At 47.4% G+C, this 23,510-nt stretch overlaps 10 protein-coding genes across 13 annotated transcripts; 3 read left to right on the top strand and 7 right to left on the bottom strand.

Moving 5' to 3' along the window:
- Nucleotides 1–436: 436 nt before the first annotated feature.
- On the top strand, nt 437–709 carry PPTG_21603 (hypothetical protein; the record flags this gene model as incomplete). Its single annotated transcript, XM_008898420.1, has 1 exon — nt 437–709. One exon carries the CDS (start codon nt 437–439, stop codon nt 707–709), a length of 273 nt encoding a protein of 90 aa, XP_008896668.1.
- Nucleotides 710–1,109: 400 nt separating this feature from the next.
- Nucleotides 1,110–2,134, top strand: PPTG_21602 (hypothetical protein; the record flags this gene model as incomplete). Its single annotated transcript, XM_008898419.1, has 2 exons — nt 1,110–1,222; nt 1,873–2,134. The coding sequence occupies 2 exons, from the start codon at nt 1,110–1,112 to the stop codon at nt 2,132–2,134; spliced, it is 375 nt and encodes a 124-aa protein (XP_008896667.1).
- A 1,676-nt stretch (nt 2,135–3,810) lies between these two features.
- On the top strand, nt 3,811–4,995 carry PPTG_04306 (hypothetical protein; the record flags this gene model as incomplete). The annotated part of the gene is made up of 1 exon (XM_008898194.1): nt 3,811–4,995. One exon carries the CDS (start codon nt 3,811–3,813, stop codon nt 4,993–4,995), a length of 1,185 nt encoding a protein of 394 aa, XP_008896442.1.
- Nucleotides 4,996–6,672: 1,677 nt separating this feature from the next.
- On the bottom strand, nt 6,673–8,160 carry PPTG_04305 (hypothetical protein). Its single transcript, XM_008898193.1, has one exon. It carries the CDS (start codon nt 8,144–8,146, stop codon nt 6,902–6,904), a length of 1,245 nt encoding a protein of 414 aa, XP_008896441.1. The 5' UTR covers nt 8,147–8,160; the 3' UTR covers nt 6,673–6,901.
- Nucleotides 8,161–8,189: 29 nt separating this feature from the next.
- PPTG_04304 (hypothetical protein) lies at nt 8,190–10,781 on the bottom strand. Its single transcript, XM_008898192.1, has one exon. It carries the CDS (start codon nt 10,605–10,607, stop codon nt 8,448–8,450), a length of 2,160 nt encoding a protein of 719 aa, XP_008896440.1. The 5' UTR covers nt 10,608–10,781; the 3' UTR covers nt 8,190–8,447.
- An 88-nt stretch (nt 10,782–10,869) lies between these two features.
- PPTG_04303 (hypothetical protein) lies at nt 10,870–12,665 on the bottom strand (the record flags this gene model as incomplete). The annotated part of the gene is made up of 1 exon (XM_008898191.1): nt 10,870–12,665. One exon carries the CDS (start codon nt 12,663–12,665, stop codon nt 10,944–10,946), a length of 1,722 nt encoding a protein of 573 aa, XP_008896439.1. The 3' UTR covers nt 10,870–10,943.
- A 1,845-nt stretch (nt 12,666–14,510) lies between these two features.
- Nucleotides 14,511–15,754, bottom strand: PPTG_04302 (hypothetical protein; the record flags this gene model as incomplete). Its single annotated transcript, XM_008898190.1, has 2 exons — nt 14,511–15,281; nt 15,338–15,754. 2 exons carry the CDS (start codon nt 15,752–15,754, stop codon nt 14,511–14,513), a joined length of 1,188 nt encoding a protein of 395 aa, XP_008896438.1.
- A 1,095-nt stretch (nt 15,755–16,849) lies between these two features.
- Nucleotides 16,850–21,066, bottom strand: PPTG_21601 (hypothetical protein). Of its 4 annotated transcripts, XM_008898415.1 has the most exons (9): nt 20,991–21,066; nt 20,747–20,921; nt 20,378–20,674; nt 19,443–20,312; nt 19,316–19,380; nt 19,082–19,249; nt 17,892–19,016; nt 17,442–17,826; nt 16,850–17,373 (listed from the first exon to the last, which is right to left on the bottom strand). In XM_008898415.1, the coding sequence occupies exons 1-9, from the start codon at nt 21,038–21,040 to the stop codon at nt 17,107–17,109; spliced, it is 3,402 nt and encodes a 1,133-aa protein (XP_008896663.1). In that variant the 5' UTR covers nt 21,041–21,066; the 3' UTR covers nt 16,850–17,106. The 4 variants fall into 4 exon arrangements, with proteins under 4 accessions (XP_008896663.1, XP_008896665.1, XP_008896664.1 ...); XM_008898417.1 differs by having other exon boundaries at nt 20,747–21,066; XM_008898416.1 differs by having other exon boundaries at nt 20,378–20,921.
- Nucleotides 21,067–21,121: 55 nt separating this feature from the next.
- Nucleotides 21,122–22,279, bottom strand: PPTG_04301 (hypothetical protein). Its single transcript, XM_008898189.1, has 2 exons — nt 21,709–22,279; nt 21,122–21,646 (listed from the first exon to the last, which is right to left on the bottom strand). Exons 1-2 carry the CDS (start codon nt 22,176–22,178, stop codon nt 21,196–21,198), a joined length of 921 nt encoding a protein of 306 aa, XP_008896437.1. The 5' UTR covers nt 22,179–22,279; the 3' UTR covers nt 21,122–21,195.
- PPTG_04300 (hypothetical protein) lies at nt 22,271–23,372 on the bottom strand. The gene is made up of 2 exons (XM_008898188.1): nt 22,842–23,372; nt 22,271–22,786 (listed from the first exon to the last, which is right to left on the bottom strand). Exons 1-2 carry the CDS (start codon nt 23,315–23,317, stop codon nt 22,354–22,356), a joined length of 909 nt encoding a protein of 302 aa, XP_008896436.1. The 5' UTR covers nt 23,318–23,372; the 3' UTR covers nt 22,271–22,353.
- Nucleotides 23,373–23,510: the final 138 nt, after the last annotated feature.

The raw sequence follows: 23,510 nt of genomic DNA, 5'->3' as shown, positions 1-23,510 counted from the left end.
ACAAGATGGACAAAGACATCGCACTCGACTTACGTGAAGAAGCCGACGCTACAGGAGAGCTAGTGAGTGAGTGATGCGGTGGAAATAGCGCTGCATGGGGCCGTTGGAGAGCGATGTGAAGACCAGTGCACGGAGCTGCTGGAAGGTGTGGAATAGCCGTTGGTGATTCCAGTGAATAGAACCGCCAATCTGTGTTTCCAGCAGCATGAAGCGACAATCCCAGAGAGACGACAGAAGGGACGGTGCAACACCTCGAACGACAAAAAAAAACGCGACAATCAACAGGCAAACGACAACGGAGGTGGACGGCGACGGTGGTGCCGCGACCAATAATAACGAGCAAGCGATATGAAAGGGGTACAAGGTGCCAAGGATCTCCACAACTCACCAGAGTCGCCACGGACGATCGACAGACCAAGTATCACAAGAACGGACGATGCCATCGCGACAAGGACGAAATCGCAACTGCGGTGAACGCCGTATGTATCCACAGGCAAACCTACCTGGTTATTGTGGTTGCGGAGCAGGAGGCGATGAACATGACAAGGACGCACAAGAACCTTCATCGTGTGAGTGCGGAGAGGAGTCCATGCTTATGGATGCGACACCGATTGCCGCTGTCCCCGGAACCACAACAGAACAGCAAGCAGTTAGCGATGATGACGAAGAAGAACTGCCTACGTATTCGCAGGACGAGGGAGACTCTTAGTCGATAGTCTGGCCGCGGCCCCCTCTCAACAAGCCCTTGTTGGGCTGGACAAACATGCGAAGGAGTGCAGCCGGTGACGATACCGAGTACGCCCGGTCGCTATGTACTGGAGTTTGAGGATGAACGACTTCGTGATAGTCCTGACGGGGGAGGCCCAAATGACTCTGGACCAACCAACGTGAATACGAGCGCTTGTGGCAAGAAGACCGTATGTGCTCCGAGAATTATTAAATTATAGCCACATGGACGAGTGACGCATGATCCGGGACGCATGATCTGGGACGCGTGTCCCCGTTACCATCGTGGATGGTGGTGAAGCTAGAGAGAGAGAGAGAGAGAGAGAGAGAGAGAGAGAGAGAGAGAGAGAGAGAGAGAGAGAGAGAGAGAAAGCAGGAGATCTATGCAGGAGCTCTTGACTAGCTACGCGGATCCAGCAGCAGGACAAGGTCAAGTAATGCGGTTAGACGAGGACCAGCACGACCAGATACACATGTTGTTGCAGGCGATGGAGATGTCGGTGACGCACATACAGTGATTTCTACTGCGTCAGTAGTTAACGGAGTTACGCGCTGGAAATTCAATCCCCGTGTTTCAGTAACCACGACAAAAAGAAAAAGAGCAATGCTTGCTGACCACCGAAATGTTACTGTTTTAATATAGACTAAAACCCAAATCGCAGGAACAGATTTTTATTATCTTTTGGCTCCAATTTGCTAACCGCGCTAGGGGGAAGCATCACAAAGTCGAGAATCGACATTCGTACTAACCGGATATTCTCTCTTAATGCTGCGTGTTGAGTTTGTAGAATCCTTTGTAACAACCACGTAGTCGGCTAGCTCGCAGATTGGAAAACGCAGTAAATCGTTAAACTAATGCACTACAGGTAGGCAGGATTTCCTTGAAATATATGGCAATATCAATATTTGCCATATTTTTTCATACCGTTATGAATTCCTGGCTCGCAGGTTTCCCATGCAATAATATATCCCGGTACAATAGCGGTAATCAATTTTGCAGCAGCTGCTCAGTTTTTGTTTTGGCGGTGTTGCCGGTGTAGCACATTTAGCCAATCAAAGTCGCAATTAATTGAAGACTCCTGCAAAACTTCTTGCAGCAGCAGCTCATTTGGACTAGGATCCAATATTTATTCCCCCCCATTCTAGGATACCTCGCTGCTCCAAGCGTAAACAACTGCTACGCCACGTGCAAGACGTCCTCGTGACGAGGGAGGCTTCAGCCCTGTTACGAGATGTGCTGGGCGACGAAGACTCTGATGAAGACGATCTGGACGAGTTTTGGGAGCACAAGTATGAACACATCCAGGGCATTCGTTATGCCACACGGCCGTCTTACTATCAGAAGCGAAAAATCACTGGCACAAGCTACTTTACAATCACGAGCACACGTCTGACACGGACTTCTTAAAAGACTTTCGAATGAAACGCTCAGTGTTTTTCGGCTTAGTTGCCATACTAAAAAAAAAGGTCCACACGATTCTTCGTTTGCATTGCAGAAGAACTTGGCAGCTTTATAAGGGCATTGTAGCAGCGTTTTTCACATGTAATCCCCTCGAATGCGCTACTAACACCAAACGAGGCCAACATGCTCCCTGCGCATGCCGCGTGGACAGGACGCTTGCAGCCTGGCCGCTGGCATTCACGAAGAGCACTCCCTCCGCTCAACTTTTCGACTTTCTTGCTGCCTTTCCAGCAGCATGTATTCGTAATGGCACAACATGGTTTGACAAATCCATATTAGCTGTTTCGTCAGCAACCTCTTCTCGGAGGCTGACAGAGTTGAGGTTCTCATCCTCGATTCAGCTTCACCTTCCAGCGACACCACCAAGACACCCTTGTGTCCAATTTACACTGAGACGTTTGTATGGGATCTGTGCTCACCAGGAAATAATGCTGCAGCTCGACAAGCATCGGTTTTTGTTGCAGAACGCGAAAAGCAACCTGGGCCAATCAGAACGCAGGAAAAAATTCACACACAAAACTTCTTGCTGCTAATACCACTAATAGCACAATTAAATAATTTATGTTGTAATCACATTTAATTGCGTTTAACTTACCGCTCAAAAGACAACCAATTAGTACATTTCTCGGACATAGATGGCGCGCTTGTGTTTCTTCGACTCATTTTCCCTCTTCATCAAAATTCAATATGGCCAAGCATGCCAACCACTAGTCCGATATATTTTAAAATTAGAAACGAAACGAAGGAAAAGTGTTTCTGTAAAAAAAATGATATGCATAATGTATTTTAGCAAGCCAATATTTGCAATAATTCATTTCTCTAAATTCTCAAACTCCCAGTCATTATTTATTGTATCGATTGCCTTCCATATATTGACACTAGTATTTTAGGAAACCGTGCAGGTAGCACGGAAGTTGCTATCAGCAATTCTTCATGGCAGCAAAAGGGGTCGTAGTTGTATTACGTTTTATAAAACTACAACCCTACCTTGCTGTGGTAATAGTGTTGTATCTGCATGCGTATGTACTATCGCGGCAGCATTAATTTCTAATCGCGTTGCCATTCTGTTGATAAAGTGCTTATAGAGTGTTTGTTAATATTGGCCAATTAGCCGAATACGAAAGACGTTGTCGTTTTTCTGTGTGTTTTGTTTTACTTGGTTTCTGAAGTGATATTTTCCGTATACCGACCTTTTTCAAGTTGAAAAGAATAAATCCGCCCCTGTAACCTCCAAGTCACATTTGTCAAAAGCCAGCAGTTCAGGATTCGAACGGGCTCAAAGAACTGCTTCAGTGACTAATCATTTGCAAAATCCCGGGCCATTTCATAATCCGTGACGAATCATATATTCATGCTAGTTTCACCTGAACAATGCGTGACGAATCATATAAACGTGCTAGATACACATGAACAGTGTGTGACCAACATATAAAAATGCTGTCTGGGCGTACTTACAGTACAGCGAGCTACTAATCATGTTTCGTCACAAATTACTGAAGAACATCGTGCTGTGACCAATCAACAAGAATATTATTATTAAGCAGTTAGCATCGGGGGGAGGGGGTCACTGTAAATTTGACAAGGCAAAACCCACACCATTCATCCTATCTGACTTTTAAGCGATGCACCCTTTCCTGTTGTACCAACAGTTTGCATCACGAAGACAACAAAACCGGCGTGAGTTCTTCGTGGCACTTTTTGGCCTAGCGATACTCATCTTTTGGGTTTCGTGGTTCAGCATTTCATCACGCGAACAATTTGAAAAACCCAATCCAACTGTGATCACTCTTTTGCATTCCAACACACCTGTGACGAGCGTCTTGCATCCAGACACACCTGAACAAGCTCCACTAAACCAACTCGTCTCTTTCTCCATCAAGACAACAAGCCAACCTCTACGCGAATATGAGGAAACATTCCCCCAGCATGGCAAGAGCGAACCGGGCCAGCATTACCGAATCGAAAACACCGAGATGCTAACGAAGCATGGGGACAGAGACAAAGACTCAGTTTTGATCATGTGTGTGTTCAACGACGCTGAGTCATGGGGACGGGGGCGCTCTATGAAGGACTTCTTTAAGCTCATCGGGTCCTTCGATTACCCGAAAGCAAAAGTTTCGATCGCGTTGCTCACTTCATCGATGACCGAGTTCGCAAAGGCGAAAGTGCTCTTCGGTTCCTACATCGCGCAATATCCGAGGTTATCCGTCATCTTCCGCAACGACTTCTCCCCAGGAGGATTAACTCGCGCAAATCGTCACGATCACTCGCTTCAGGCCAGTCGACGACGTATGCTCGCTCGATATCGTAACTACGCACTGCTTTCAACGATGGAGTCATGGCACCAGCACGTTGTGTGGGTGGATGCTGACATCACCGCCATCCCATCAGGATTGGTGCTTAAAATGGTGCAGTCTGGCCGCGACATCCTGGAGCCCATGTGTGTGCGGAATATCAGAGGGAAATGGTTCAACTACGATTCTAACGCATGGGTGGGCCAGCGGAAAGTGAGGTCGGCTAACGACAAGGACTTCGTACCGGGTCCACTGAACGCCCGATCCTTTCACAACCTCCCTGACAGATCCAAGCCTTTTGTGCCGCTAGACTCGGTAGGAGGAACGATGTTGTACGTGCGTGCAGATATACACCGGCAAGGGGTGATGTTTCCTGTTCACTACATCATCGGTAGTGAGTGGGGTCGGGAAGGTTATGATGGTATTGAAACGGAAGGCTTATGCTACAGCGCACATTTCCTGGGCTACAAATGTTGGGGCATGCCTCAAGGTGCCATTGAACATGTCTTGTAATCGAGCTGCATCTTGTATTAATAGCGAGAAACACGTTTGGGCGACACATATACTTTTCAACTTCTAAGTGGCAAAATACTAGGTCACTATGTCAAGGGAGCCATTTTCCAGAAGACTTCACATTCATAAAAAAGTTTTTTTTTTGTGGATGATCTGGCAAAGTGAAGAATAGAGTTGTATTTGTTTTCTGTTAGTTTATCAAAACTTTTTTTTTTTAACTCTAAGCAACTCTTTAGTTATTGATGCTCACGGTCATCACTATACTGTATTACTCTAAAGTTCCCTTCATCAATTTATGGTTATTACTGGATACAAATTTAAGGACTATTATTACCCGGAAAATAAAACACCAATCGGATCCTCCTGAACTGGTTAAATAAACTATACAAATGTCACCTGTGTCATCGCCCTTTTAGTTTGTCTGTTATTGTATCAACAGGATTTATACCCGCCTGAAATGAAATCGTTGATACAGTGCGCGCGGAAATGATAGACGAAAACTCGATTTCGAGCCGATTTTTGTCAACCAAAAGCTATGAATTTGGGCTTTATATCCAATCAGGAGCACACCATTGCGGTTATTTTAAGGTATTGTTGTCTTCTCTGACGAGAAAAAATTCAACCTAGATGGTCCAGACGGCTATCAATATTATTGGCGTGATCTACGGAAGGAGAGAGAGATTTATTCGAAGCGCCAGTCTGGCGGTGGCAGTGTGTTTGTTTGGGGAGCATTTAGTTCCAAAGGAACGTCTAAATTGGCCTTCCTGGAAGGCAAACAAAATGCAGAGAAGTATATCGACACATTAGGCTACTATCTGTTCTTCTTTGCGCACCTCTATCACGGGCTAGACTTCGAGTTTCAGCATGACAATGCCTCCATTTATACGGCGCGACTGGTGAAGTGGTACTTAAAGGACCAAGGGGTGCGTGTCATGTGGTGGCCAGCCAAGTCTCCTGACTTAAATCCAATCGAGAACTTGTGGGGAATCCTTCCAAGAGCCGTGTACGTCAATGGCAAGCAGTACGACTCGAAGGAGGAGCTCGTGACGGCCACTAAGAAAGCCTGGGATGAAATTCCTCTGTTCAAATTAAAAAGTCTTGTAGCATCGATGAAAAAACGCTGCATGGAGGTGTACAAACTGGAAGGGTAGAAGACGATGTACTAAGCTGCTTAGTCAAAGTCGTCATAGTGTCTAGAAAACATAAAAACAGAAGATAAGTGCTGATACATTTGGTTCGTCTATCATTTTCGCGCAGCGCAACAGCAGATTTTGAAGTGTTTCTCAGCAGATACTTGGCGAATTACAACAAACAATACCTTAAAATAACCGCAATGGTGTGCTCCTGATTGGATATAAAGCCCAAATTCATAGCTTTTGGTTGACAAAAATCGGCTCGAAATCGAGTTTTCGTCTATCATTTCCGCGCGCACTGTATCAACGATTTCATTTCAGGCGGGTATAAATCCTGTTGATACAATAACAGACAAACTAAAAGGGCGATGACACAGGTGACATTTGTATAGTTTATTTAACCAGTTCAGGAGGATCCGATTGGTGTTTTATTTTCCGGGTAATAATAGTCCTTAAATTTGTATCCAGTAATAACCATAAATTGATGAAGGGAACTTTAGAGTGATACAGTATAGTGATGACCGTGAGCATCAATAACTAAAGAGTTGCTTAGAGTTAAAAAAAAAAAGTTTTGATAAACTAACAGAAAACAAATACAACTCTATTCTTCACTTTGCCAGATCATCCACAAAAAAAAAACTTTTTTATGAATGTGAAGTCTTCTGGAAAATGGCTCCCTTGACATAGTGACCTAGTATTTTGCCACTTAGAAGTTGAAAAGTATATGTGTCGCCCAAACGTGTTTCTCGCTATTAATACAAGATGCAGCTCGATTACAAGACATGTTCAATGGCATCTTGAGGCATGCCCCAACACTTGTAGCCCAGGAAATGCGCGCTGTAGCATAAGCCTTCCGTTTCAATACCATCATAACCTTCCCGACCCCACTCACTACCGATGATGTAGTGAACAGGAAACATCACCCCTTGCCGGTGTATATCTGCACGCACGTACAACATCGTTCCTCCTACCGAGTCTAGCGGCACAAAAGGCTTGGATCTGTCAGGGAGGTTGTGAAAGGATCGGGCGTTCAGTGGACCCGGTACGAAGTCCTTGTCGTTAGCCGACCTCACTTTCCGCTGGCCCACCCATGCGTTAGAATCGTAGTTGAACCATTTCCCTCTGATATTCCGCACACACATGGGCTCCAGGATGTCGCGGCCAGACTGCACCATTTTAAGCACCAATCCTGATGGGATGGCGGTGATGTCAGCATCCACCCACACAACGTGCTGGTGCCATGACTCCATCGTTGAAAGCAGTGCGTAGTTACGATATCGAGCGAGCATACGTCGTCGACTGGCCTGAAGCGAGTGATCGTGACGATTTGCGCGAGTTAATCCTCCTGGGGAGAAGTCGTTGCGGAAGATGACGGATAACCTCGGATATTGCGCGATGTAGGAACCGAAGAGCACTTTCGCCTTTGCGAACTCGGTCATCGATGAAGTGAGCAACGCGATCGAAACTTTTGCTTTCGGGTAATCGAAGGACCCGATGAGCTTAAAGAAGTCCTTCATAGAGCGCCCCCGTCCCCATGACTCAGCGTCGTTGAACACACACATGATCAAAACTGAGTCTTTGTCTCTGTCCCCATGCTTCGTTAGCATCTCGGTGTTTTCGATTCGGTAATGCTGGCCCGGTTCGCTCTTGCCATGCTGGGGGAATGTTTCCTCATATTCGCGTAGAGGTTGGCTTGTTGTCTTGATGGAGAAAGAGACGAGTTGGTTTAGTGGAGCTTGTTCAGGTGTGTCTGGATGCAAAACGCTCGTCACAGGTGTGTCGGGATGCAGAGTGTTGTTTACAGGTAACTTGGGCTCTTTTTCCAGCTGAAAGAGATTGTTTGTTGAAGTGTTAAGCCACGGTATCCAAAGCGCAAACGCCGCCAACCCAAGGAGCACAAAGCAAAGTCCTCGACGGCTTGGCTTTCTGGGCATCACCAGGAATCGTTGAAAGCACGGAGACTTACGCATCGCGTAAATCACTTGATTGTTGCGAAGTGAAACCACTAATGAATCCATCGGATAAAAAAGAGAAGAGCAAATGGATTATGTTTAGGTTTACCCACCCGATGCGGTTCACATGGATCACGAAATGTCTGGAGATTGTACAGATCTGTCTATGTAGTAAGCTGAGCTTGATAAATACTACTACCATTCCCCAAACAAACGCAACTTAAGCTTGCCACGGGATCTCAAAGAAACTGTTACAACGTGTATAATTTTCGACTGAATAGGCTCAGAGCTTCCGATGACTCGCAGCGCATAATAATAACGAATTAAAGTAAATGTGTCAACAAAAAAAAACTGTCAGTGCCAAGTATCAAAGCGTAGCTGTCGCGATGTTCCAGGCAAAACTTGCCAGCATGATCCCCATACAGGCGAATGCAACCAGCACAATCACCAGAGCCTCAGTAGGACTGCGCTTCTTTAAAGCATCCACCACCACCGCCAAAAGCGCAGCACTTGCCAAGCTGAGACTACTGGCATGAGCAGCGCTTCCTTCCTCGTTGCCGGATAGCGCCTCAGTTTCATCCGCTTCGTCGTCCTCAACGTCCAAAATACACTGTGAAACATCAACAGAGTCTTCCTCTGCTTCTGCAACAGTAGACTTGCTGCTCTCATCTTCATACTGACGCTGCAATTGAGCAACTTTCATTTCAAGCTCTTCAATACGCAGAGAAGACTCCAATTCCCGAGTCTTGGCGATCTCCAGAGCGTCATCAAGAGTTTCACAGGTCGGACAAGCAGCATCTGCTATCAGGATGGGAGATCCAGTCGGCGAGTCGAATTGGCTGTCAACATCCGTGTCTTCATCGGATGGGTCCAACTCCAAAACCTGGTTGTCCGAGTCTATCGGGGAGTTGGCTCCTTCCAGTCCAGTCACTTCCGGTTGTCTGTCCTCTCGACTTTTCTCGGAAACTGGAGCTATTACCACTGAAGAAGTCCAACCGGGGGCAGCAGCAGCAGCTTCCAGAGAGATAATACGCATACGTAACCGAGCGGCATGTTCCTCCATCGCGTCCATCTCATCACGACTCGCAGAGGCCAAAGCCTCTAATTGCTGCCTTAACACCTGGTTCTCGCGTGCTAGCTCCATCAATGCACGGGAGCGTTGGTCCACGACTTCATTAACTGACGCGTTCACCTTGATCCGCTTCGCTCGGCTAGCAAACTTGAGCGTACTGCGAGTATCCTCAATGTAGGTAGGTGCAGGTGATGCACAGCACACAAAGAGTACGCGCGCAGCACCACTCAGTGACGGCTGTAAAATACGTGTGAGTTTGCTGTCACGGAAGTTGATGTGGTCCTGATTGACCTTGCTGCTGCCGAGCGCCACCACAACTCTCGAGAGTGCCAACAGGCTTCTGTTAATGTTACCACTCTCTGTTGTGAGGCGTTTGCCTCCCGAACTAACCGCACGAGCACTTTCTGACCCTGCTAAGTCAACAAAGTTCAGACATCCCACACGGACACGTTCCACATTATCATCCTCGGTTGGCACGGGTGACTCGAGGCGCGTCTTGGACTCGATAACCACTCTGAATATCGAGTGAGATCGACTACTGCGCTCGTTCATACGGGTAACGCCCACTGCCCGTTGCTTCTCACCATCTCGTAATGCCTGTAGCACTCCACGTGCATCTGTGACGACTCGCTCCGAGTTGTCCGTAAACACTCCAGTGACGGGATGTTCGCGAATATGCACAGTCGAGTCTCTCCTCTTGCCTGTTGAGGTCGTTCCAGTCGCTAGTAAGTCCTTAACTGTCTCATTATACACTTCCAAGTACGACACTCTCACAAGGTACTCGACATCGGAGCGTCGCGCCATCTCATCGAACAGATCCTTGACTGCCAACTGTACCAGTCCATCGCTGTCTTCGGGTCGTCTGTCCTCCTCGGTCTCCACTGTTTTCTCCTGTACCAGAGTCATTCTCCTGCTCCTCAGCCCTGTACCCTGCATAGTGTACGTCTTGCCACTACTGGTCTGTCCGTAGGCAAAAATGGACCCGTGGATTCCGTCCAGCGCCGAGCGAGCGATAGACCTCGCCAGTCCGTCATAGATGGCTCTAGTAGAGTGCTGAGCATCATACACTTCGTCAAAGGCGTAGACGCCTCTACGTCGAGCGTTCTGTCCTGATACGGGAGCTGCCTCGACTGTACCGGTCTCTGCGTGAACCGTCCAGGCGGACCGACTGCTCTTCTCCTTGGGCAGCAGAGGACGGAAGCGAACCGTGACACGCACAGTCTGCCGTCCATCACTTGCGTTTTGTTGCTGTAATACTTGCAAATCATCTACGTCCAGGAGCTCAGAGCCGTCCAAGTCACTGGGAGCGATACTGGAGGCCCGTTCCGACCACCGCACGTCGCTCTCGAAGCTGCCGCTGCGACTTCGACTGCTGCATTGGCTGTAGCTGTAGCTGAGACGCGAGGAACGCGGTGGACGCACCAGCGACATCAGGTCGCTGTCCCGACGCCGCATCAAGCTCCCAGAAGTCAGTAACACCACACAGAGACGATTTTGATGAGCTTGTGATGCCGGGGCGGAAGGAATTCGAAAGTCCGACGTAGCGTAGCGTAGGGACAATGATAGGGATGGCCTGATGGTAGCCAGAGAGAGCGATACATCGACACGTGCAAACGGCGAGGGTAGGTTAAGTACAAATACTTTTATGAAGTTTACAAGTGTTTAGAATTAATTTATATATTGTAAGTTGGAATAGTAAAGTGATGGAATAAAAAGTAGCTTTGTATTATGATTATCCAGTTTACTTTGTTGTAATGTACGTTAGTGATATGCAATACCGTGTGTACAGCTTCAACACGATCTGGGTGTAAATGTCGTGTCTGCTTTGTCACGCCGGGTGCGTGTGGACGAATCGTCGCTCCAGAAGTGCGGCAGGAAGCGCAGTCGCTCGCTATGTCGAGAGTTGAAGCGGTCTCCAATTCTAGTGGACACCACCTCGTGCATTTGCAGTGAAATGCCCCATTCCGGCTGCTCAAAGTTTTTCGGGAACGGCTGCACTTTGAACTTCTCCTCAGCCGTTCCACCGCTTCCAACACTTGACGATGTCTGAAGCAGTTCGTCCTTGTAAACAGCGAGAGCCGATTCGCTCATGACGATCTGTCCTCCTTGCCCCATCTCGCTCATCTCGCGCGCCATCATTTCGCTGAGCCCCAGATAGGTCATCTTGCCCGTGGTCGGGTGTCTCGAGCACACCAACCGCTCGTCCCCGTCGTGGATTGCCATGCGCACTCGAAGTCCGTTGAAAAGCAGTCGCGTCCAGATATCGTACACTCGCGCTGCGTTGTCGTATTTAAGCAATTCAGTCGGCCAAGACGCCTTCAACAACTTCTCTTGTACGCTGACACACCAGCCGATGGCGTCACGGACACAATGGAACGCTAGCTGAAAGGAATCACCCGCCGTCGTGATCTCGTAGCCTCGGAAACGAGGCAGTTGTTGACGTAACAAGTCGTCGTGAATCGATTGCGCATCGGCCATTGCCTGCGAGTTGCCGGACCATAGGCGACTGGAGCCTTCAATATCGGTGACTACGAAGATTGGTCGACGGGTAGGAGCCTCCACGATCACGTCCAGTGTATCTAGACCCTGTTCGTCTTGGAAGTACCCGCCTTCCAGAAGCTGTTCATATACAGAGGAGGACATTAGAGGCCGTAGAGCACGATAGCAGCACGTGACGCTGATGCCGATAGCGAAGGCTGTGCCTGCACCGGACAAGTAATAGAGGATCTGAGTCAACCCGACCCATTCCATGCTGAGGTCGTCAATAAGGCGAGCCAGTACTTCCACTACACAGGACGGGAATACCAGCACACAGTACACGATAACAAACGTCTTGATGCGTTGGTGAAGTAGTAATGACGCTGGGTCCACAGCACTTCTAGCACGTTTTTGACGTGAGATCCATATTGCAGCGTACAAAGGGTATAGCACAGATACCCAAACACAAACCAGTTCGAACCAGAAGGCAACAGTTTGCAGCGTTTTCGAATCGTCGGGTGGTAGGAACGCTGATATAGCCATCAAAATTGCAAAAACCACCGCCATGAAGGACGCACGGAAGCAGTACTGACGAATAATAGCACGTTCACGCTTGAATCCACGATCCATGGACTTGATGATGAGGCGCTTCATCTCGTAAGCCAACGTCGTGATGAAAAACGTCGTACACAGTAGCGCACAGTCACCGATTAACGTGATAGTGACAGCAACAGCCTTGAATTGCTTCCCGTCGGAATAGATGGCACGCGCCCCCATTAATTCTCCATCGTCAAGTGCGTCTAGAGTGTCCCGCAGTCCGTCGAAATTAGTGAGTACACCCACGTAGAGTAAAAGTCGAGCGAGCGAGTAGATGAAGTACAGGCGGCACACCGAGTACGTGATGTACTGAACGGCCGAGTCGCCTACCTTAATATGCTTGAAAGACAGGAGCAACGTGGTGCCCGTCGTCGCTGTAGCCACCGCCAGCACGATCACGTACGTCAGAGTCCAGTCGTAGTGAGTCGAATCATCCATTCACGATGCGGGACAGAGTCGCCACGCACGGCGTGTTCGCTGAAGGCAGCAGGTGTGTCCAGTAGCGGTTGGAAATGTACCTACGGGCGTCACAGGCGTCGGCCGAGTGGTTCAACGCTGGTTGCCAATCAAGGAATAACGGAGACTTTCCTCGCACCATCGCCAATTGAGCTCCGCGCTGAGTTTGCGCAGCAGCTGGCTAGAGACAGGGTCTATCCAGTGTAGGTGCGCAACCAATGTTGCTGTACTGCACAGTCAACTGCCACACCAGGTGCCTCTGTATCGTTACTCGTGACGCTGGGTTGAGGATCGTTGGCCGAGAAAACAGAAAGGCAAATCGTATTTTTTGCTGCATGCGGTTGGGTCTGTGCGGCATGAAAGGAAAAGTAAAGTTGTGCTTCGTCCGTGACTGAGTCGAAGTTTGATGAAGAGTGAAGTCACCAGTCATGATGAAGTCCCGGCACAGCGACGATCGCTCGATTATCCATGAGCCACTAAATCAGCTAGATGACGAATGAACTTTGCCTTGTATAACATCATGGTGGACACGAGCAAGGATGGTAAGGAACCCAAATAAATACAACTACAGTAAAAAAAAAAAAAAAATACTGAGATAGGAGGAATATTGCGATTGAGTCGGTACTGTCAGTGACATCGCGGTTTTCATACCGGTGCAAATATGCCACCCAGAAGAATGGGCCGGTACTGTCAGTACATACTGGTTACGTACCGGTGCAAACATACCTCTAAATTCGGTACTTTCCGTACAAACCGGTTTCTTACCGATGCAAAAATGCCCCCATAAAGCATAATTCGTAAGCGTCGGTTAAAATACCGACTGTACAGTTTATCTGATGGATTGATTTCTTGTGAACACTTGTCAACTTCACGGTGGCCTAATTGACATCACTGAGAAACGAAAAGATCATGCCAATACTCCAGAATCATTTAGTTTACACCTATCACATTCGTATTTCAGTAAGACTCTCGACCAACCAGGTGTAAGGTGCAGGATTTCTTTCAGAATAATTTAGTTTACATCTATCACATTCGTATTTCAGAAAGACTAAGGTGCAGGATTTCTTTGTGCTAGAAGTCAGCAGTAGAAGCAAATGATCCGGCTAGACAATGGATAGAGTGCTTGAACAAATGTAAGTGTCCTAAAATGCAGGGCCATTATTTTGTGATTTAAAGGGCTTTATTGAAAGATTGTCGTAAATACAGCCTCCCCTGTAGCCAGATATCGTCGCCCGCTAATTGCGTTACCGTAATTCATTATTCTGTCGCTCGTGTGGCTCGCTAGTAAAAAAAAAAAAAAAAAAAAAAAAAGCCCGCTTCTTAGAACTCTTCAATCTTATGAAGTTCAGACCTGAGGACAACAACTGCAGCCTCTATCATCTAATGATTCAATACATGCATATCGGTGGAGGGTTTGCGACGCTCAGCAGGGGTTACGAATGCCCTATGGAACTCGGGTGAGGCTTTGTATTGAAACTTCGTATTCAGCGGCCGTATTATTCAATTTTATACAAAATCAAGTTATGTCTGCCCCATTGTTTTGAGGGTTACCTTTCCTATCTGCCTCAGCGAAGCCCTAGTTTTCTGAGTTTCCGTACATAATTTATTTACGGACTCATCTTACGCATTTACGGATGTGATGTTTACAACACCTATTCCAGGTGCACATGTAACTCACGAAGTGTAAGCGGAAGAACTAAAAAAAATTCGCGAAGTACACAAGTAAATAATCCAACTTCATGAAAATGATATTATTAATAGCAAAAGCACCAATTGCTTTGTCAGGCGCCCAAATTAGGCGCCTTCCAATAAGTGTTTAATGAGACACTACTCGTCGTACAAGTTCACATTACCCAATCGCTGCTGGATGCTCTTCTTCATGGTACCACCAAAGGAGACAGTACTCTCTTGTAATTCTTGCAGTGGGTCAGCTGAGAGATTGCTTTCGCCGCCTCGGATCTTGAAGCAAACCCACCGAGTAGCCACAACCAGGAGTTCTTTATTATCTGAATCTTTCGCTTTGTCCTTGAATGAACGTATCATGAACACAGAAGTCGCGTCGCGTCGAACCCTTTCCTCCGGTTTGTAGGGATACAGCTCATCCGAATCGACAAAGTCTGTTACAATCACTCCACAGCTTTCATCTTGGTCATCTTTTGCCTCCTTAAACTCCGCAAACATGACTGAATTGGACTCCACCACGGTTCCCAGCGTAGTCGAAGTCATCAAACGCATCTGTGAGATATCTCGTTTGTCTGTGTCATTGTTTTCTCGGATAGTAATGCCGCCGAACATCTCGGAAATGATGATTTCAGCGTTCTGAGATACGTCGATGAAAGCGTCGAAGACTTCCCTAGCGCTAGCTCCCTTAACGATCATGTTTTCAAAATTCACTTGGCAAAAGGTGTCACTGTGGTTTCGTTCTTCTTGGGTGTACGAAGACCTGGGGTCCAGCCCTTGGCTTCGCGTCGTGATAAATCGCTTCGCCTCTTGCAACTTTTTGCCTTTGAGTGCTGCCAGTACGTTGTGGCGTTCAGTTGGGTCTTTTCCCAACCGAATCATAGTTTGCGCTGGATGCAATGAGTCAACATTTTGTTGCTGAGAGAATGTTAGCGATTTCCCACTTCAACAACGTCACAGGGCAGTTATCTTACCGAGTGTCTGGCAAGCATTGCCTGCATTTTCGCGAGCTCCAAATGCTGCTGCTGAATGAACTCTTGCAGCACTGCATTCCCCGCTGCCACTCGCTCATTGCACTTGGCAGCTTCTCCATGCTCCACTAGTACTCGAAACTTGAGCTCATCAAGCTGTTTCTGCAGCTCTTCGGCTTGTGCTGTGAGCTCCACCTTTTGTTCTCGCCGCACATCATACGTAGTTTTACGCTTCTTTCCTGAGTTGGAAATTTCCTTGTTGCTTCGCTTACGACTGGCTGGTACGACATCTAAATCGTGTTGCAGCGGGAGTTGGTAACCCTTGCCCAAAAGCGTGGTAGTGTCTTCACCGGACGGCTCGGGTAGGTGGATACTGGTTTCCCAAAGCAAGGAATCGTTAAACGAAGGTTGTGGTGGCATGAAGTTTTGCTATCCAGTAGTGACGTTACCTGAGTCGCTGGAGGGATATGGCACGCGTACGGACACGTGCAGACAACATGACTAACGGTGAACAGAATTGCGTTGAAGATCTTGATCGAGATTGGCAATCTGACTAGTTACTGTAATCATGTACATGTAAATGCATCACTACCATATTATTCAGTAGGGTTAGCACGAATCAAATTACTAAAGTGTGACTTGATTATACAGCTTATATCATCAGGTATTAATAGATTCTGCATATCCTATCTCGTTCGGTTGCCTAATCGGCCACTAATGAGAGGAGTTACTGGTTGTTTTGGTGCCTTCGGCATAGCGGGTGAAACTTGAAATGAGCACGCTAGGCGGCAGATCAACCGCATGAGCTAAGCATCGAGGAGTAAGCAGAAATATCGATTGCGATTTTCCAGTGTATTAATAATAGTTATCAGCTTAGCATCAGGGTTCCACCAAATTGGAAATATGGACGTGCAACGATCAAATTTTCAGCAACTCAATATTATGATTCTCAGTTGATAAGTAGCCTTAGCTGCGTCGTCAGTTTTACTAATACTTTCTCGGTGTTTGCTCGACTTTGCCGTATATTTCTCTGTTCGGTGATCATTTTCGTTGAGAAATCTTTGCAATATAGCGTCTATTACCTATCTAACATGTAAACACGCCGTGCTACGATAACTGAGCATTACTAAGCTAATGACATATAGGATACATACATGTGCCTTAAAATACTTTAAACGTGAGCCAATATTTTGATATAGTGTACAAGATGCACTAAGAAAAATGTTTTTTTTAATTATTAAAATAATCAAGTATAATAAAATAGGACTGTAATTTCTTCTGCCTGGTAATCACAAATGGTGTTGACCATTCCTAATCAAAGAAAACTATCTTTGGATTGATTGTGTTGATTTGAAAAATTCAAACTACAAACAGTCAATCCGTTTCTTCCATTAAGTTAATGGAAAAGCGGATTGAAGATACAAGTTGACGGTCAAGCGGCCCGCACGAACGGTGAAGCAATGTACAGCGGCTATCGTCTCCTTTCTGTCTTCTAACATGCAAGTTATTTTTATTGGCCAGGGAAGAGTTCACTCTTTATTGTTAACACACCAAAGAAGACAGCAAACTGTTGCATCGACAGTCCATTTGGGTTGCGCCATCAATGATCCTGTAATCTACATAAAACGGTTTTACAATAGATGACCACTGAACCAACTGTACAGTACGTTAAAAGTACGTTATCTGGCTTTTGCATTTGCGCAACATGATAGAATCAGAATTTTACTTTGTCATCCGCGGATTCTCTTCGTTGGACTCGAAAGAGTTGCGTCTTATGTCAAGCCACGTTGCTTGTACTGCTTCAATGCGCATGCATTGCGCCGGTCCTGCAACAACCATTCCAAGCTGAACGGCACAGTACTTTGAGTACATTTCGCGCACACCTTGATTTTTTCGCGCTCAACTTGGATGCTGTCCAATAGTTTCTGCCACTCCAACCATCGGCATTGTTCTTTACCATATCCAGCACTGCTCCCCTTGACTTGGTCACGCTTGGATTCGATCACGAGACAGAACGCAAACAGTCCTACCGTCCAAACCTGTAGCACAGTACCAACCATTAAGCGCTTGATTAAAATTTCTACACGTTCTTTAGAATTGCACGTACCTGTTCTTTCATTCCCTCATACGTTAATTTAGACCGATTTCGAGGCTCTCTGGTCTTGGTGCAGGCAGAGTCCAAACCCAGCTTGAGATTGTGATGAATGCCCTTCGTCATCTTCTTCAAAACCCGCAGCATACAATTATGAAAGAAGTTCATATCACGGTTAACGAAAGGCAACACGTCGATGAGAATCGTGAACCTATGCGCTGCCACGAGTAGCATCTGAAACAGGTTGACACGAATGGAGTCATCCGATAGCAACTCGGGGTCAAAATACAGCGCATGCCATCGCTGTCGAATCGGAGAGATCACTTTGTCCACAAAAATATCCTGTGCCGTCTTCGTCTCGTTAAACGGGATCGAGCTTTGCAATAACGAGCTGCTTAGTCTACAACAACATTAAACTGTTAGTACATCAACTGCAACGTCATATACCGACCCAACCGAACGTACTTTTCGTAGTTGACGTAGACCTGAAGATCTTTCGGGTCGATCAACATGCCACACCACGATATGAATCCACTTGGCGTTTGTTCACTTCTACTATCGACTTCAAAATTTGCTTGACTTTTCGTAACATTTACGCAACATCCATACTCCTCATTGCCCTCATGCATCACTTCGAAAAACCTCCTCGCTCTCTTGAGATCCGTCGTTATGAACATGAAATCATCGATATATCGAAGCAATTCCTCGTGTTGACAACAGGAAACCGGTACGATAGCTGGGTCGCACACCTCTGGCAAACGTTTGCGAAGTACTCGCCGCTCAAAATGAGCATAGTACATGTTGCACAGCGTCGTGGAGAGCACGGAACCTTGCGGTATTCCACATCGCTGAACGTACTCGTGGCCTTCCATCTGAACGACATTCGAGGATAAATGCTCCTTTAACAACTGGAGCGCCTTGGTTTTGGTCAGGTAGTCATAGAGAACCCCGTCTACTAACAGTGAGTTCTTCTTCTTGGACTGAGCTGCAAGTTCATCGAAACCCAGTAGCTCACCAGACGGACAGGCTGGACGCTCTAGCTTAAAGAAGAACGAAGACGCCGGTAAGGATTCATTACTATCTGTTGAAGACGAGACCGGGGCGACTTGGTGTCCAACCCAATGCTTCCGGATCAGATATTCATCCTCTTTCATCGCCTTCTTGAGTATCTGATAAAGTTTTCGAGGTCGAATCGTATCAAAGCAGCGTTCGACGTCCACAGTCACGCAGTAAGCCATTGGGGTGTCACCACATACACGTCGCCGCTCTGCACAGCAAGGACATTGCGAGATCTGGAGGAAAAATGGCTTGAGTCGCTTGTAAATCTCGTCGATGTTTCGAACTGAAGCTCCAAGAAGCTTTGGCTGTCGCTCCATCTCAAAAATCAGGACTCGATGAACAGCTTCCATGGATCTGTTCACTGAGACTTTGGTTGGATCAGTAGCTGTGGATAAATTCATCAGCGGACGAATTCCATTAGGTTTTGGTAGCAATCGCATTCGAGAGGTAGCCAATTGACGTTCGCTTGGCAAGGTTTCAATGCTGGCAGGTTGTAGGAGTCCTCCTTCCAAGTCGGAGAGAGCAAGCGCACTGCATGGCACAATTGAGTATTAGAACGAAGTAGTACACAACTCGATAGTAAAATGTTTTGGTACCTGATCACATTCCACACTGGTCGCTGGTAAAATGCTATTTCGTTCGCCAGTCCCTCAGCCTCAGTAATATAAAGCAAGTTTCGCAACAATGGGAAGACCAGCGACGATATCATCCACCACAGTAAATCCTGCAAGAGCTCAAGACACTTGACGCGTTCGTTTGGCGGGCTAAATTCAAAACACGAACATGTTGATAAGCGGTATTAATATGAAGGTTGAATCTGAACGACATACCAGTATTTTCCTTTGTGTTGAACATTCATCCACTTCACCTTCGTCACCTGGAACTCGTCTGCACACTACACAAGAGACACAGTAAGTATATTGCCATCCCTGGTTATCAGCAAGTACAGGCGCTTACCTTTTTCAGCGAAAAGACATCGAACTTCCGCGAAAAAATGAGTTTTCGCAGTAGTATCTTCACGCACTTCCAGTTCTTGGTGTCGCTATCGCCCCACATTTCTTTCGGTACAACTTGAACGATAAACTTCCGGATCAGCCGATAAATTTTCTTCTTTGGAGTCGCAAACGCCAGCAACTTCTTGATGTCCTCCTTGTGCTGCTGCAACTTTGTCAGATCTGACACTTCATTGAAATGTTGCTGACTGGTATCGTTTTTGTGTTTCTTTCCATTATGAACAGCCTCGTCCGGACTTTTCGAAGAGCTCACCGATACATGTGATAGCATTTCAATTGCTTCTTCTCTTCGCTTGCGTTTTCGCTCAGAGCTTGACGCCACACCGTCACTTTGACTCAGATATCCATCTTCCAGTGACTTGCGCAGTATCGGAAGGATCATCGTTTGCGACGATGTTTTTACATCAGCAGCTCTCTCCGTGATTTTCCGCTTGATATCCGGGTTATCTGCCATAAACTTGCGGAAATCAGCGTTCACCGGGACGATCTTCTTGGCCAGCTCTTCGACTTGACAGGCTTTGAACCTCGACACCATAGTCTGTATAGTCGGAATCAGATTAATCAAACGCTTCGACAATCGCTTTTGGCCTGCAGTATCGGGAAAAATCGACCGAAGGACTCGTGAAGCTTCAGTTCTGCTGATCGGGTCTCCTGTCTTGGACGCCTTCACCAGGAAATGGGAGCTCGCAAACACTCGATCTCTCCGAAAAGAACGCGCATACATCACGTGGTTGATCGACACGTTTCGCTTCGTAGTATCGACCGAATCGCTCATCGTCTGGCGCTTTTGCTGACGCAAACTCTTCCCAGTAAGCTAGTTCCAACCAAAGCATCAGTACCGATTAACACCTTCGTTTCAAAGGTTTCCTGCCTTAATACCTGTATGAACGAGTCTGGATTCTCCTTTAATTGCACAAAAATGGTATAATTCAGTAGTAAATGCGTCACGAGGTCATCCCCCATTAGCTCGTGTAAGGACCCCCACAAAGGTTTCTTCAACGCAGCCACCAGTGTATTCGGGTAGTAGCATACAATCCCGTTCGACTGCGTCACTCGATGACCTGCAGCCCCCGGAGTCGCCTCTCGATACCCAAGCGTCAGAATGTTTGCGTCCTCCCAATTCATCGCTCTCTTCCGTGCTAGAAGCCGCTCAATGACATGGTGCACCAATTCCGTCTACAAACCACGAAAAAAAAAGTTAATTACTTTAAAACCTCTACCTTTTGACTAGTTTTTCCAATTATCTACATGTGAGATGCTCGTTCCACAGCTCCAGGGAGAGCGGGGCAGCACATCTACTCCTGTAGTGTGAGACTGGATGAGGAATGTATGGTCCAAGGCGAAGACTACATCCTGGTTTGTCACTTTGGAGAGGTTTTGCTCGAGAGTGAGGTCTCCATTGGCGATGCGCTCCTCAGCAGCCCTTTAGCCAGCCAGATGGTATGATGGTAAGAGTGTAGAAGCTGTAGCTGCAGGCATAAGGCTTTCTTACCTCCGCAGGAATGAGCGCAGCGTCGACGCCTTCGCAAGCAGCGCCTCCATCCTCAAGATGGGTACATTGATGTATCGCACATTGTGTTTCATCTAACTTTTTCGGTGTGGTTCACAAGAAATTCAAATTATGTAATTATAGAGAAGTGAACATCTCGCAATTATAGAGGTTTACATTTTTGGTGAGCACCGTGTATTCATGCAGTCTACATTCGAGAAGCACTTGCAACATTGAGTTGGGGCTCCTCTCTGAATGGCTCGAGCTGTTGCAGGTTGTCCAAAATATTCTGCGCCGATTCTGCCGGTTTCTCCAGGACCATTGCGTGGGACGAATTGGCAATGGGTTTCTCCAGTGTGTAGATGCTCGGCCACTTTTCACTGAGCTCTTGAAAGACGGGGGGTTGGAACATCTTGGTGCGACTGCCATAGTGGAAGAAGATCTGGCACTTCGGCTTTGCGAGCTGCTGGTCGTTCATGTGCAGAAGCTTGTGGCAGTAAAGCGAGGCCTCGATGGGCGTACTGCAAGCCAGTACAGTCTTTCCCGTCTTCTCGTCTTCCACGAGGGCTCCTTTCATATAAGCGTCCAGCGACTCGCGGTCCCAATTCGCAAAATTCTTGAAATTACGCAGATGCTCCTCCGCTGCAGCTCGCGTGGGCCTGCACAGAATTATTTGTTAGCAAGGGAGGTCACAAAAATACTCATACCTACATATAATTACCACGAAGATTCTCGCTGCAATGTGATAGACACGAGGAAAGTAGTGACGATGTCGGAGTTCAGGTTGCCATACACCGGTTCGAACAAGATGAGACCATCAAAGGTGCCCGGGTACTGTGCCTCGGTGTTCCACATGGCTGAAGCTCCCATCGAGTGGCCAATACCGATCAAAGGAGTATCGACGCTCTTGCTCTTCAACGTACGAGCTTGTTGCAACACCTCTGCAGAGGTCCAAGCAGTCAGGTCGGATGCTGGGTGGTATACTCTCGGCCTAGCAGGGTTGTCCAGGTCGATTTTAGCCTCCACCGACTCGTCCCGATTGCTGCCGTGATACTTGAAGTCGAAGCTCTCGAACTTCGTGTCGACAGTCTGCAGAAGAGAGGAGTTCTTCAAGCGACGCACAATGGGCTCCCACGTTTCCTTGCAGAAGCCGCCGCCATGGGCAAACAGCAACGTCGCAGCCTTGGACATTGTAGCAAGTGTGTTGGAGATAGGCAAATCGATTATGATGGTCCGATGCTGAGTTGGAGAGATTTGGGCGTGTTGAGTAAACGGCTCATGATGTGGATAATCAGAAACGCTGATTGTTACATTTGCGAAGTTAGGAATGTTACGTGAGACAATGGCGTTCGAGTCTAAAACCACTCTATAGACGCGAGTACGCGGCATTGCGGTATGGTTTAAGCTCTCTCAAACTCTCTAATATTTTGTTCGCGACTGCGTCTGGTTTCTCCATGATCATGACATGCGAGCAGCGTGAAATGGGCTTCCCCACCGAATAGATGTGAGGCCACTTCTCATTCATCTCCTCGAATATCGACGGCAGGAACATCTTGGAGCGACTTCCACTGTGGAAGAAAACTTGGCACTTGACACGGGCGAGCTGCTCATCGGGGCAGAACATGAGTTTGTGGCAGTACAGCGAGGCCTCCATTGCAGGACTGCAGGCCAGTTCAACCCTCCCCGTTGACTTGTCTTCAACGAGGCCGCCTTTAATATAAGCCTCCAAGGACTCTCGATCCCAAGCAGTGAAGTTCTTGAAACTGCGAAGATGATTTTCCGCTGCCTCCCGTGTTGGCCTAGAGTAAAGAAATCAATACAAAGCCCCTAGTGTCCGACCGAAATAGTCCTTACCATGAAGATTGACGCTGCAGCGTGATCGATACCAGGAAGTCTGTGACTGGGTCAACGTTCATATCCCCAAAGACTGGTTCAAACAGAACGAGTCCGTCAAAAGTGCCAGGCTGGTGTATCTCCGTGTTCCAGAGTGCACAAGCACCCATCGAGTGGCCGACTCCGATCAAAGCTCGCTCTGGGTGTGTGCTTTTGAGAGCACGCACTCGCTGTAGCATCTCCGCCGTGGTCCAAGTTGTCAAATCGCCTGCAGAATGGTACACTCGCGGAGACGTGGGGTCAGAGAGGTCCATTCGAGGCGTCTCGGACTCGTCTCGGTTGCTACCGTGATATTTGAAATCGAAGCTGATGTATTCAGTCTGCACTGCAGCATTTTGCAGTAGCGGAGACTCTCGTAGTCGGCGCGTAATGGGCTCCCAGATCTCCTTACAAAAGCCTGCACCATGCGCGAACAAGAGCGTGACTGTCTTCGCCATTTTGACCTGAGATAAGTGGTGTAATGCTGGTCGTCGAAGGCTGATTAAGTTATGATGATCGAATGTGTGCTAGCATTGCTAGCCTAGCAAGCTGGACTCCTCGTGCTGCTAACAGGTGCTAGGGCTTCGCAGAGCGACACAGATCGATTTGACTGCATTCGGTGAGCACTTGTGCACGCACTGCAACAAGTGA

The sequence above is a fragment of the Phytophthora parasitica genome (genome assembly GCF_000247585.1).
Source record: "Phytophthora parasitica INRA-310 unplaced genomic scaffold supercont2.6, whole genome shotgun sequence".
NCBI classification, from domain to species: Eukaryota; Oomycota; class Peronosporomycetes; order Peronosporales; family Peronosporaceae; genus Phytophthora; species Phytophthora nicotianae.
The sequence above is the reverse complement of the archived record's forward strand: the minus strand, read 5'-3'. Positions and strand labels throughout refer to the sequence as shown.